Source organism: Canis lupus, chromosome 5 (genome assembly GCF_011100685.1).
Source record: "Canis lupus familiaris isolate Mischka breed German Shepherd chromosome 5, alternate assembly UU_Cfam_GSD_1.0, whole genome shotgun sequence".
NCBI lineage: Eukaryota > Metazoa > Chordata > Mammalia > Carnivora > Canidae > Canis > Canis lupus.
In genome coordinates, this window is record NC_049226.1 from 55,274,965 (window position 1) to 55,289,261 (window position 14,297).

Here is a 14,297-nt window from a genome sequence, read left to right on the forward strand (position 1 = left end):
ATGATGATAATTCTGGGCACCTCTCTGGACGTCAGTCCCCTCTGCAGTGGAGTGATGTCAGAGACACTGCGATAAGAGCTCCCGTGCCCTGCATTGGGCTTATCCTCTCTGGCTGTGGCTCAGAGCCTGCTGCAGGCATTAGACCCCCCACTCTTCCTAATAATCCTGTGAGGTGGTTATTACCCCCCACTTACACATGAGGGAACTGAGGCCCAGAGAGGTGAAGTAACTTGCCCGTACTCACACAGCTCTGAGTGACAGGATTGAGACTGAACCCCTATACAGTGCTGCTCTAGTGCTTTAGTGTTTCTTAACCCCTCCTTGCGGGGACAGATCCCTGGGAGAATCTGTGGGTTCCCTTCCTGGGAAAATGCACACAGGAGATTTTATATACGTTACACATTCTCCGTGTGATCTATAGGAGCTTGTAGTTCTCCACTCAAGGAGCTGCACTTTGCTCCCCGAGAACCAGATGGTGTGTAAGGCCCTAGGACTGTGGAGGACTTCCTGTTAGTGATGTCAGCCCTCTCGTTCTGGCCCTGCTGGCACCACCCCCTTGGGGTTGATAAGACCTTTTTCATTGTCGTCCTCTCTCTCTCTCTCCCTCTCAGGGGCCCGGGAGCTGGCAGGCCCTGGCCAAATCCTAACAGTGCTAACTCAGTGAGTACCCCAGTTGGATGGGATGGTGATGGTGGTGTTTGCGAGGGAGGGGCTCCTAGGGTACAGGGTGGTCTTGTCCCCAGGTTGGAGGTGTCATGAGAGGCAGGGTTGCGGCAGGACTCTCCACCCCCGCCCCCTGATGCCTGCAGGGACGAATGCTGCTATAAGTGAGGCTTGGAGTAAGGTGCTGCGGCCTTCAGGGATTCGGCCCCAGCCCAGCCCATTGCTCTGCAGAAACCCTGATGTGTGAGCCGAGGGGGCTTGCTCAGAGACCACTCTCCACGTAGAAACCCCTGGGGATCCCCTCTTCCCTGGCAGGGCTGGCTTCTCACACCCAGAGGAACTAGCTGGGAATGGGCTCCACACAGAAGGCCACGGGGCTGGGGAGAAGCTCTTGCTTTCCTGTCCTCTTGACCTGGAGGACCTCCCATGTCCACACCCCCTCAGAGCTCCCTGCCAAGGCTCTCGGGATCAGTTCAGTGTGGGCACTGGGCTTTGTTCACACCCCTGGCCGTCCCAGGGACACTAACCAGGGGGTCCCACAGCCTTCCCCAGCAAAAAGGGGGTGTGTCCCCAGGTGGATTTGGAAGCCCAATGACATTCTTTGAGAGGAAGTGACTCTGACACGTGGCTCCCCCACTTCTTGTTTTTAGATTCCATACTCCTCCTCATCACCTGGTACCTACGTGGTAAGTATGTGTGGGTTTGGAGCATTGCGTGTCACAGCCCACATGTGGCTGAATGTGCGAGAGAACTTCTCCAGGGTCTCTGTTTCTTTCCCTTGCACAACACATTCTGGGTACAAGTTCCAAACTATGCTAGAACCTGCTTTATCTGTACAGATACCTGCTGTATTCAGGTATCTGTACCTTCTAGTGGCCCAGAAATCCCCCAACAAGACCTAGAGTTGGGTCCCCATCTTGGGGGCTGCCCAGTGGCCCAGCTGGCTTCCACCACAGGCCTCTGGTTCCCTGCATTGGTGTGTGTGTGAGCACATGTGTACACCCACAGCTGCCTCTGGGTCTGGAGAACGATGGGGATGATTGGGGGGCTGTAGACCAAGTCCAGCTCTCCCAAGGCTTAAACACGTGTGCCCTGCTTGAGCTTTAACCAGAGCTAACACCGGGCTGGGCCCTGGGCAAGCACTTATCTTTGATGTCACTGGAGCTCAGTGGCTTCTCCCCACCTGTATCATTGTCATGGATGTTTGATGTCAGTTTTATCTCCCTTCCAGGGACCTCCTGGTGGTGGTGGCCCCCCAGGAACACCCATCATGCCTAGTCCCGCAGGTGAGAAGGCTTGGGGAGAGGGTACCATTAAGATCATAAGGGGTCTTGGAGGGGCCCAAATGCCAGGCCTAAGCTCACCAACTATTCTTCTTGAGCAATGTTTCCCCCACCAGGTACCTTGGCATTAGGGATTTAGGAGGCAGGCGTCCCCTGGTGCCACTAACCTGCCCTGTGGCCTCAGCCAGGCCACTCCTCATCTCTGGTTAAAGGATGGGGCTGTGCAGTGGGGAGGGAGATCCAGGAACGAGGGTTCTCACTGTCCTCGGCTTGCACCAGTTGGTAAGCACCAGTCCTGGCTGTGCATTTCTCTAGATGCCTGAAAAGGGGCTTTGGAATTTCTGGCCTCCTGGGACCAGCACTGTGTAACATGATGGTCCCTCAAGAGTTCCCAGAGCTCTTGGCTTCCGGTCATCTATGCAGGGGATGGCTTCTCCCTCTTTCTTTGATCAGAAGAGGGCATGCGTGCACACATGTGGGCATCTACACACACGCATACACACACAGCATCATGTTTATACTTCTTTCACAGCTAAGAACACCCTTCCATCTAGAAGGGATTCCACAAACACCTTTACCCACCCAAAAAATAAAATAAAAAATAAAAAAATAAAAATAAAAAGTAGTTGGATTTCTGTCTGAGGAACAGGGTGCCTGCTCCTGATACAAACATGTTAGCTGAATTTCTAAGGAGACTTTTCTGGGAGACAGATGGGTCCCTCTGTTCCCAGACTCCTCAGCTCCCAGTAGCAGGGAAGCTGCTAAGCTGCAGTGGTCAGGCTGGCAGCTGTGATGTTCAGCTCCCGCTCTTGCTCCCTCTTTCTGCTGCTGCATTTTTATGAGCTGCATGACCTACATTCAGACTGGGTCACATTAAACCACTCCATATGTTAATTCGTCTCCAGCCCCCTCCTGGCCTCTCCCTCCTGTCCCATCAGCTGGGCAAGGTGGCCCCTGGGTAATTTGTGGCGTTTCCCTTTCCCCGATTTGATTAAAACTGCTGGGTGGGATTGGGGGAGAGCGCAGGTGGTGGTCTGGCTGTCCCTCATCGTCCTCCGCAGTGTCTGGGGAGCACGTTTGGTTTGGGGTGGGGAGATGAGAATTCAGATCCCCCACACACACACCCACACGCCTTGCCACATTCACACTGTTGTCCAGACATCCTGGAATTCTTCGTTTCAGGGTTGAGTGGTTTTCACAGTTGAATTTTCTGTGATTAAAAACTTTGTGAATCTTCATTAAATACAAATTAGCCAGAAAATGGTGGTACTTAGAGGAGATTTTAGGTGATAAAATACAAAAGAATGAGTTCAAGTGCCACGAGTTTGTTTTAATTAAGAAATGAATTAATCACCCCGACTTGTGGGTTTCCACTGTTCTACAGATTCAACAAATTCCAGTGACAACATCTACACAATGATTAATCCGGTGCCGCCTGGAGGCAGCCGGTCCAACGTAAGTCCGCTTTCTAATAATTTACATATCAGATACCATAACAAATCATAATTAACTTCATCAGCTGAGGGGAAAGCAAGTTTAATTGATTTCAGCCATTTGTTACCAAAGATGAATAAAATAAACCATCAGAAAAGTGATTTAACTCTTGGGCAACTCGGTTCCCATTTCGTAGCTGGGAGAGAAGGGGGTAGAGTGATGTCCTCCCTTCTGGTCAGAGTGGGGTGCCTGGCCTCACTGTGGGGGTTGCCACTGCTCTGGAGTGGGGTGTCGGTTTGGGAAACCACTAGGCTGCGGGTGGCCTGGGTCACACCATCCCTGCTGATGGGCTGTGCCGCCCCCCGGCCGCCCTTCAGCCTCTCAGGTCTGGAGCTGTGGGTTGCTGGAGCCCATCTGGGGTCCCGTCTGCCCTGTGCCTCTGGCCCCTTTGGGAGCCCCAGGACTCCTACACTCTGCATCATCTTGGCCTCTCCTTGTGTCACTGCCTGGCCTAGAGGCCACTCCCTCCCCCCTAGGCTTCTCCAAGCCCCAACCCTCAGTGATATCGCAGCTCAGACTCCACTTTATCTGATTCTTGCTCACCCACTCCCCTCATGTCTGCTGCCTTGTGCCAGGTGGCCCTTGGCTCTGCAGCTGTGGCCTGTCTCCATCTCCCAGGTGGGAGCTCCCTGAGGGCAGGACTGCTCTGACCCACGTCTACAGACGGCTCCTCCTCCTAGGTGGGGGAGGTGAGTCCCGCTGACCTTGCACTCAGGGAACTTACTACCTGGAAAGGAGGCCGCTGTGTGACCAAATGCACAGTCTGGACTGCAGAGCCAGAGGGTGGACTTGGGGTCCCAACATTATTCGGGCCTTTTGGGGTGCTTTGTTTGGTTTTGTTGGTTTGGGTCCTGATAGGACCGGTGGATCACTCACCATGCTCAACACTGCCTGGAGGCTGTCCCATGCTGGACACTGCACATGTCTAATCCTCTGGCAGCCTCTGAAATGAGGCTTCCTGGGTGCCTGCTCTATGCAGAGAGGGACCTGAACCAGGGGTCATGTGATGGAGAGGGAGGGGAACTGCACTCCTTAACCCTTGCTCCGCCATCCCTGTCCCTCTCCTGGGCAGCCAGCATGCTAGTCATCCCTGCCTCTCATTAGGGTGACCGACTATCAGGTTTAGCACTAAAAGCTCAGTGTTCAGGACACGACTTCCCAGGACACAAAGTCCGGGGTTTTGACAGTAACTTCAGAAGGCTGGGTGCCAGAGTGTAAGGCCCTTACTGCAGCCCCAGAGCAGGGGACTACGCTCAGGGTGTTCAGCGGCAGCTGGAAACGGCTCCCCCGACCACGGATGCCAGCGCTCATGGCCTGCAGCTCCTGGTAGGCTGGCCACATCATGGCACCAAGAGGGGTGGGGCTCGAGTGCACTAGGGTCAGGGCCCTGACAGGGTCGGCCTCGACTCTGCCTGCAGATCAGCTGCTCGGCCCCGTGTCAGGATTGCACGGCCTGATTTTTCATGCTGCAAGCCAGGGGCACCTTGTCTTCTGGGCCAAGGGGCTGGAAGGGAGCAGGATGGCAGCACTAGCGCTGCCCGGGCCTCACTGGATTGGCAGGTGCCAGCTGTGGGGCGGGGGGGACATGCACAGTGGACTGGGGAGAGGAACCATTGGAATGGAGGTGCTTGGCGGGGGGCACGACCAGGGGGACAGTGGCCCCGGATTTGTGCCGGCACAGCCCTCGTGCCGGCACAGCCCTCCAACGACACTGCCACCAGGCTGTCCCTGCTGCAGTTCCCTGAGCTCAGGAGGCCACGGTTCCGGATTCGAAGGCTGCACCCAAGTCCCGTGTGGTGACAGAGGAGGGCATCTTGATGTCGAGCTAGTCCTCTCGGGAGCTTTCTGCAGCCAAGTGGTGCCTCACATCACGGTGATGAAAACCTGTTCCTGGCTCTTTGGTACTGACTCAAAAGCTGGAGCTTCACCTCGTCGTGTTGATTTCTACCATGATCTTAGTGAAACTGCAGAAAACAAAGCAAAGACGGTTGTTGTTCTGTCCAAACACAAGCTAGACTTGGCCCATCTGTCTGCATATTGGGCAGACAGCACACGGTTAATTTGGCAAATTTCATTTGGCATCTAAACTCCTTACCTGCTGACTGTCCCACCCACCGTGCCCTCAGCACTGCTGCAGAAGTACGGCTTACTTCCTTGTGAGGCCAGGCTTTCCTAATGAAAGATTTTTGGTCACCTGTCAATCTCCTCAAAATGCGCAGATACACTTGGGGCTTTTTGAAGGCGGAGCCAGACCCAGACACCTGCCTGCACAGTGGCCAGAGCTAGTGCTGGCCACAGGAAAGGTGCTGAAAGCTCGGCCCACTGTGACGTCCTCCTCTCCTGGGAACCATGTTGAGGTGAGGGCGTAGAGAGGAATTACAGTAAGGTAGATGTGTCTATGCTGTGGCTTTAGAACTGTTGGGTGATCCTTTCAGGGGGCCACCGGGAGCCTAGAAGAGGATGGACAGACCACACCTGAGCCATGAGGGGCCACTGGGGGGATTGGGTCAAACCCCATTGGCCAAAGTAGTGACTTGGTTTTGAAAATGAGATTGCCTGAGAACTCAAAACCTGTCACCAGCAAAGGGCAGGGCTTTCTTGGCTTCTTGATTGAAACTGTAACTTACTTGGAATCCATCTTGGATCTCACAAGGTAACATCACCTCTGTGCTTTAAACTGTTTTCCCTGAAAGAGAGAGAGAGACGCTTAAGTAAGGACGAGATCCACGGTGCTTCAGAATGCTTAGAAATGATGGACATTTGAGACAGGACAGCCTGTCTCCCTAAACCAGCCCATAGATACAAAGTGTGATGCACCTCTTAGGAGAGCTCGAAGTGAATTCCTGCAGGCTCCAAAACCTGTGCAAATCCGTAAAATCCCAAGTACTCTGTGCACAGATGTGTTTGTGGAGAGGGTGTTTCCGTGTTCCCGTGTTGGACTGACGCCAGGGCCTCATAAGAGCAGAGTGGCAAGTCACAGTGATTTTTGCATTTACCACTATATAAGAAAATTAACAAGCATGGGCTAGAAGCTGCTGGCAATCCAGAGAAGTACTGGTGGAAAAGCAGACAAGAGCAAGGTGGGTCCCCGGCAGCTCCACCGCAGCCTCCGGAGAAAACTGAGCTCGGATTCATGTTCTTGCTGTGTCTCTTCAACCTAGCCTGGTCCCATCTGGAAATGTGGCCTCAGGTGCCACCTCTGTTCCCACGTAGGCTTCATCAAGCTGGACAAATGTCTTCCTTGAATGGATTATCCAAGACATTTACCTCACAAAGAAACTATGTTAGCTACCTCTTTGTGTAAAACTTCTTTCTAATCTTAAAAAAGGGGGGGTGGACAGAGCAAAAATGCCCTATTATAGGATAGAAAGAAATGCAATTTTTTAAAAAAGATTATTTACTGGGGCACCTCAGTGGTTTAGTCGGTTAAGCATCTGCCTTCAGCTCGGGTCATGGTCCCAGGACCCATGGTCCCTAGGATTGAGCCCTACATCGGGCTCCCTGCTCAGCGGGGATCCTGCTTCTCCCTCTCCCTTCCCATCATCCACTTATGCTCTGCTCTCAAGAGCAAGTAAATACAAAATCTTTAAAAAAGATTTATTTGAGAGAGCCAGTGGGCGTGTGGGAGCAGGGGGAGGGACACACTTCCGACTCCACTGAGCATGGAGCCGGACTCGGGGCTGGATCCAATGACCCTGAGATCATGGCCTGAGCCGAAATCAAGAGTAGGACGCCTAACTGAGCCACCGAGGTGCCCCAAGAAACATGATTTTTAAAAATCAAACATAAGCAATATCTGTTTCATCAGTCCATTGCGTTTAGCCTCTAAAAAAAAAAATCTTATATTTGTGTATTTTAAGACTACATAGTAATATAGCCTACAAAATTTAAATATCCAATAAAGAGCTCAAATAAATTACTGTATTAGAGAATAGAAACATTATAAAACTGTTACGTTTTTCTCACACAAACCATTCATTTAACTAATCCTCTATCCCCTGCTCCCGTTAACTAGCCTTATTATGGCTTTATTGAAATAATAGCATTTATGTGGCAAAGTAATACAGAATAAGCAAGTGGTGCAGGGAGAGCTGGCTATCCCCAGGCAGGTGCATGAGCCGGACCGCAGCTTCACGCCAAAACCCAGAATCAGCGCAGAGTCGACCCTCCATCTGCCTGCCGGCGCTGAAGCCATAAAAGGCTTAGAGGAAGAGAGGCGTCAGTCTTCGTGGCCTGCGTGAAAGCAAAGCTTTTTTACCTGTGACACGGAAAGCACCAGTGACAAAAGAAAAAAGCAAATAAATTGGGCTTCATCACGATATAAAACTTCTGCGCTTCAAAGGGACACCATCCGGAAGGCAAAAACACAGCCCACAGAGTGGAGAAAACATTTGCAAATCACATATCTGATGCAGGACTTGAATCCAAAATAGGCAGAGAACTCTGAAAACAGTAGTGAAAAAACCCAATTTTAAAAACGGGCCAATGATCTGAACAGACATTTCTCTAAAGATGTACCGGTAGCCAGTAAACACACAGAAAGGCACCCAGTGTCGTGGTCGTCCGGGAGATGCCACCAGCCCCGCGTGCCCCTGCACGTGCTCCCAGGGATGACTGGGGACCGAGGCTGGGAACCAACCAGGCCCGGTAGGGGAGAGGCCGGCGAGACCCAGGGGCGGGGGTGGGGGTGGGCGGGCTCCTCCCCTGCTGGTGGGAATGGAAAATGATATAGCTGCTGTGGGAAATGGTGTGGCGGTCCCTCAAAAGGCTACATGGGGCCACCGCGTGACATGGGGCACCTCCACTCTCGGTGGGTCTCTGCCCGTGGGAAATGACCACATATGTCCACAGAGTAATCCTGTTCAATATTCAGAGTGGCGGTACTCACAACAGCCAAAGCATGGGGACAACCTGAACGTCTGCTGCTGGAGTAGACAGATAAAGTGCAATCTCTCCATACGGTGCGACGAGATTTGGCCAGAAGGAGGAGTGAAGGCCTAATTCGTGCCCCAACACGAGTGAGCCTTGAAGCCGAGCTGAGCGAAGGAAGCCAGCCACAGAGCTCACAGAGGATTCCACTTACGCAAAAATGTCCAGAATAGGCAAATCCATAGAGACAGAAAACAAATTAATGGTTGTCTGGGGCTGGGAGGCTTGCAGCAGGGTGGGGAGTGACTGCTAATGGGTCAGGGCTTCTTTATGGGATGATGAAAAGGTTCTAACGTGGATTGTGGTGATGGTTGCCCAACTCTAAATATACGAGAAACCACTGAATTGTATGCTTGAAGTGGGCTGATGGTATGGTCTGTGAGTTACAGCTCAGTAAAGCTGTTAAAAATAATATCCAAGAGGGGCGCCTGGGGGGCTCAGTCAGTGAAGCATCTGCCTCTTGATCTCCGCTCAGGTCTTGATCTCAGGGTCATGAGGCTCAAGCCCGTGTTAGGCTCTACACTGGACATGAGGCCTACTTAGAAAAAATTAATAATAAGAAAACACAATGATCTATAACCTCAAAATCTTTAATACACACACACACACACACATGCACACAAACATGTAGTTGTTTATAACATTATCGTGCTTGGGGATTGTGTGGTCATTGGGTTGTCCCGAGTTGACTCCCTATAAAAAGTCACCCTCGTCCTCGTCTCATTTGAATTAATAAGTATGAAATTTGTTGCCAGATATCAAAAATGTGGCCCTGGGAAGCCTCTGGGGAGGGGGAAGCCAGGAGGCCAGGAGGCTGCCGCTGTGGTGGAGGTGGCGGGTGGGAGCCCCTGCGGTCTGGGCCCCCTGCCCCTTGTGCTCCTACAGGCCCCCTACCCAGAACGGCTTCCGGGACCTGCCCAAGTCCTACCCTGATGACTTTGGCCCTCGCCCTGCAGCGGGTCTGACTTCTCTGCCCACCCCCCCCCCCCCCCCCCCCCCCAGTGCCTCTTCCTGAAGCTGTGGCCGTGCCTGGGCCTCGGCTCCCTTGGGAACTCACCCGTCTGTCCCTGGGCGTCTGTAGCTGTGGGTTCCTCTTCCGGGCCTAGCTGAGCAGTGACTCGCTCTGCGTCCCCAGCCCCCAGCATAGGCCAGATGCCAGACAGTCCTCCGTTCTGCGGTGTCCACCTCTCCCCTCCCCAGTGTCCCTTCATGACCCAGTGATGGGACCTCTGGCCTTTGGTTGCTGCTTTTCTGAAGTGGTTTGATAGTTCCCCTCGCTGGGCTAGGGCCGATCCCGCCCCTCAGGCCTTCTGCTCAGGGATCAGTGGCCCCTCTGCAGTGTCCCCAGGAGAGAAACCCTCCCTTGCCCTGCCTGACTGCTCCCCTCCCCACCCCCCAATCTCTCAGTAGAGCTGACGTCCCCTCCCCCATGGAAATCCTTCATTTCTCAGGAAGCAGCATCCATAGGCTATGGAAAGGCCCAAGCCCCTGCCCCTGCCCCAGGCCCCTGTCCCAGTTCCTCCCAGCCCCTCCCAGCTCCTCTGGACGGGGCTCCAGCAAAGCATTTCCCTGTTCGCTCTGCTTCAGTTTCCTTATCTGTAAAATGGGGAGGAGAAGCATTAATACTTTTGGTCCCCGGCTTGGTATCCTCACGTGTCTGTGTGTGTGTGTGGCGGGGGGGGGGGGGAGGGGGTTCTGACCGGTAGGCCATATGCTCCACTCCAGGGATAGAGCACAAGTCCATACCTATCCCCGTATGACTGTGTGACCTTGGTCCAGTGTCTTTCCCTCTCTGAGTTTGTTTCCTCATTGGGTGCATAGGGCCGAGCACCTCTGCCCTGTACAGCTCCAGGGGCCGAGGAGAGGGCCAGCTGTGGCCTCCTGGTGTCAGGTACCTTGGGGGGCCTGGCAAAGGGGCCCTGCCACAATGGAAGCTCCCTGAGGGCACAGCTGTTTGGTAGCTGGGTGCGGGAGCCCATGAGAGCCTGCAAAGGGCCTGGGGCCCACTAAACCACCATGCCCTGTGCTTCTCCCCCAGTTCCCGATGGGTCCAGGCTCCGACGGCCCGATGGGAGGCATGGGCGGCATGGAGCCACACCACATGAACGGATCGTTAGGTAAGTGGGTGCCCACCCCGTGGCCACACCGCCCCCTGCCTGACCCTGCCCATGCGACTGTCTTTGGCTCTGCCAGGCCTGGTTCCCCAGTACCTTGGCTGGGCCCATGGTAAGATCCTCAGAGATCCAGGCAGGACAGAAGACTGTCGGCACAGAAGCAGTGTGGGATTTTGGGGGGGGGGTGGTGGTTCGGAGGCCTCTCCACTTAAGAGAAAACAAGAAACTGAGTCCGTCTTCCTTCCTTGCAGGGTCAGGTGACATAGATGGACTTCCAAAAGTAAGTGTGTCCTCTGTTTCCTCCCTCATGGCATCCACCCTCCCCCAGCCCTGAGGCCCCAAAAAGCTTTTCTCCCCATCTGGTGGGCAGGTTGCTGGGGCACCAGGCCTCACCTCCTCTCTCCTCTCTCCAGAATTCTCCTAACAACATAAGTGGCATTAGCAATCCTCCAGGCACCCCTCGAGACGATGGTGAGCTAGGAGGGAACTTCCTCCACTCCTTCCAGAATGACAATGTAAGTGCTGCGGTCACCCACCCCCACCCATGTTGCCCTCAGACCATCCTCTTAGCCCTGGGACCTGGGACTGCTTATTTAACAAGTTGTGCAGCCTCCTGGCCAAGACCAGCCTGGCAACTGTGCAGAGCCCTCACCTTCCTGCTGCGTGGCCCTGACCCCACCCTGACCCCTGGCAGGGCCTTCTGGAGGCTTCTGCAGGGAAGCACGATGCCTCCAATACTGAGAAAGCTGAAGTGTCTGGAAGGACCCTGGGTTGGGTCTCAGGAGGCCCAGGCTCTGGCCGCTGGGCCTCTGGGCAGCATGGTCTCTGGGGGCCCACGTGTGTGTGTCCTGGGGAAGAGGGTTCCATGTCCCCTGGAGTTCCTGGGGTCTCCTTGCACAGGGGCTGCCTTCTACTTAGAAAATCTCATTTGAAGAGACAGCATTGTGCTCCAGCAGCTTTGGAGAACCCCAGACAGGCTCCCCTCAGGGCACCCTGGCTGACCTGGCTGGCCCTATGGGGGGGACCTGTGGGGGGCATTGGGTCTGCTGCTTCCTCAGCTGGAAAGGAGGGGGGATTTGAGAGGGGAAGGGGTGGACGGGGGGGCTGCCCGCCCAGCCACGTCCCCACACTGGCCACCTGCAGTCCCCAGGGCCCCCACACCCTGGCCCTCACAACCCCGTCTCTGCTTCCACCCCGCCCCCCCAGTATTCTCCAAGCATGACGATGAGCGTGTGATCCCCTCCTCTTCTCCGAGACGCTGAGAGAGCCGGCATTGCAGGCAGGAAGATGCCAGAAATTATGCAAGAAGAAGTGAGGTGTCATTACCCAGGAGCTGGGGGAGGGGCATCTCCTGCTCCCCCTCAGCCCCAACCCTCTCCTCCAGCCCCCCCACCCATCCCAATTTTAGTTTCATGCAATAAAAAGGCCGAACTTTTTATTCCATAAAACATGAAGGACAAAACTCAAAATAAAAATATATTTCAAGTCCATGACCAGAAAACTCCCACCCCTTGCCATTCCCAAAAGGACCTTTTATGTACGTGACACTTTTTTGTTGTTTGTTTTGTTTGGGGTTTTACCGTTACTGGGATTTTTAAATTTGTTTTCAGGGGGGTTTTTTTGGGGGAAAAATTTTTAAAAATGGAAGCTTCTAGCAAGCCCCCCCCGCCCCACCCCAGTCAACCTCTTTGCTTTCTTCTTTTAAAAAAAAAAAAAAAAGAAAAAAGGCCAAAAAAAAAAAAAAAAAAAAAAAAAAACCAAGCCCTGCTGTCTGTACCCAAGCCCTTCCACCAGGAAAGCTAGTCTAGGTGTGAGGTCTCACGCTGTCTTTGTAGCCATCTAAAAATAATGATAATAATAATAAACTGGGCAGTTTACAATCGGTGGTTTCTTTCAAAAGGCCTTTTTTGGAAAGAGAAAAGCAAGTCCCCTTTCTCCACTTGGGGTTTTTGGTTTGTGCGATGGGCAGGGGAGGGTCAGGAACCTGTTTTAGTTTTGCTCGGTTTCTCCGGGCCGAGGTGGCGGCGCCAGCGGCTGCACAACTGGAACCCCAGGACCCCCTCCCCTCCCACCCCCCCACCAGGTGGCCCGAGGGGCCACACCACCTGCCCGACTGCTTCCAGGACTCCGGCCGGCGGATGCTTGCTGTGACCCGGTGGCATGCACTGTGCTCCCAGGACTGCTTCCTCCTCCTTCCCGGACCTTCCCGCCGGCCCCCCCTCCGCCCCACCCCGCTCTTCCCAGCGAGACTCCTGCCGGCTGGCCCGTGGCCTGGCCGGCGCGCGTGGGGGGAGGCCGCCCCCGACAGGATGGCTATGACCTGGGACGTGGCAGCTGTGACCCGTGCGATCCCGTCCCGCGGCCCTGGCCCGCATCATCCTCGTCGTGTGTTTGGGCCCGGTAGGGCTGGAGTTTGGGTTTTCTTTTACTTTTTTTTTTTTTCCTCTTGATTCTTGCTTCTTTTTCAAAGATGGGAAATTGACCGGAATTGCTCTGTGTACGCTTGGAACTGGATGGAAAGACTTTGGAATAGCTGTGGGGGGCGGGGACACCAACCAAACAGACGCGCCGTTTCCGGTCCTGTTTTTATTTTCAAAAACCGACAAATGCGGCAGTGGAGCCCGTCCCCTCCCAGGAGGGGTGACCCACGGCCTCCGTCACCTCACACCCCCATCGAGACCTCCGTGTCTTGCCCCGAAGACACCCGAATTCTTTGTACATTTACAGCCCCTCCTCCCGCGCCCCTGTAGCTGCTGTTTCCTCCCTCCCTCCCTGATCCATGTATATCATACTATGTGAGATACCATCTGCCTGAAAAAAGACCTTGTGCGGATTATTGGGAACATTGTAGCTGTTTCTGTGTTTTTCTTACCTTGTAGTCTGGTTCTGAATTAAGAGAGGAAAGAAAAGTAATTATGATACATTGTAGTTTGTGTACGATATATGTTGATAACGTTTTATTAAAGGGACATCTTTTTTCCGCAGCCCTTCCTGACGTGTTTGGGGGCGCGGCTCGGGGTTTATGTACTGCCCGCAGGACGGCAGGGTGACCGGTTAGGGCAACCTCCGGTTCGGGCCCCGGGTGCCCGCCGGCTCCTCCCGGGCGCGTGAGCGGGGTCGGGGCGCTCGGGGAAGGAAGACTCCGCGGCCCCACGGCCGTATTTGGGGACCGTCTAAAGTCCACTTCGTCTCCTGCCTGGCGAACACGTGTTGGTTTGCCAGAATGTTCAGGAAGTAGAAAAGGTTCCCGGTGCGGTTTTCTGGGCACCCGGGGCTGCACCCCCCACCCCCCGGCGGTCCTCGGTCCTCCCGTCCACGGTGGTCTAGTGTGCGCCTCAGGCCGGGGCCTGGGAGGATCCTGAGTAGCAGCCGCCTCGCCCTGGATGGGGAGACCCAGGCCCAGGGGGCCCGGCCCCCCGCGGCGCGAGGAGGGCTGGGGCGGCCTCAGCAGCGGGCCCTGCGGATTGGACCATCTGCGAAGTGGAGCCTGCTGCGGCCTCGGCCCGGGGACCCTGCTCCAGGCCCACAGGACGGAGGGAAGCGCCGTGGGAGCCACACGTGGGCTCCGCAGCTCCGCGAGGCCGGGGCCCTCCAGGCGCAAATTGCCTGGTTTGGCCACTGCTTCCCTGCGTGGCTTGTCCATAAACGGGGCGGATGGTTTTTCTTCCTCCCGGGGCCGCGGTGAGGGGCTCGGACGGCGCCCTGGGCTCGCAGGCACAGCAGCATCGGCTGCTGGGGGGTTACTGCCGCACGAGAGGGGGCCCCAGGGGGTGCGGCTTGCATCCTGCCCTTCCTCCTCCGGAACCACGTTGCT

At 54.8% G+C, this 14,297-nt stretch overlaps 1 protein-coding gene and 1 long non-coding RNA gene across 10 annotated transcripts in view; one reads left to right on the forward strand and one right to left on the reverse strand.

The window, feature by feature from the left end:
* The window catches only part of SSBP3 (single stranded DNA binding protein 3), a 164,822-nt gene extending 151,355 nt beyond the window's left edge, over positions 1–13,467 (forward strand). For all 9 annotated transcript variants that reach the window (XM_038537451.1, XM_038537454.1, XM_038537457.1 and 6 more), the window contains 8 exons: positions 612–660; positions 1,314–1,349; positions 1,895–1,949; positions 3,331–3,401; positions 10,408–10,486; positions 10,735–10,763; positions 10,897–10,998; positions 11,690–13,467. In XM_038537451.1, coding sequence (XP_038393379.1) covers positions 612–660; positions 1,314–1,349; positions 1,895–1,949; positions 3,331–3,401; positions 10,408–10,486; positions 10,735–10,763; positions 10,897–10,998; positions 11,690–11,719 — 451 coding nt within the window. In that variant the 3' untranslated portion in view covers positions 11,720–13,467. The remainder of the gene's footprint in view (positions 1–611; positions 661–1,313; positions 1,350–1,894; positions 1,950–3,330; positions 3,402–10,407; positions 10,487–10,734; positions 10,764–10,896; positions 10,999–11,689) is intronic.
* On the reverse strand, positions 5,579–9,776 carry LOC119871884. Its single transcript, XR_005359762.1, has 3 exons — positions 9,427–9,776; positions 6,068–6,126; positions 5,579–5,890 (listed from the first exon to the last, which is right to left on the reverse strand). It is a non-coding gene; the product is annotated as an uncharacterized LOC119871884 (long non-coding RNA).
* Positions 13,468–14,297: the final 830 nt, after the last annotated feature.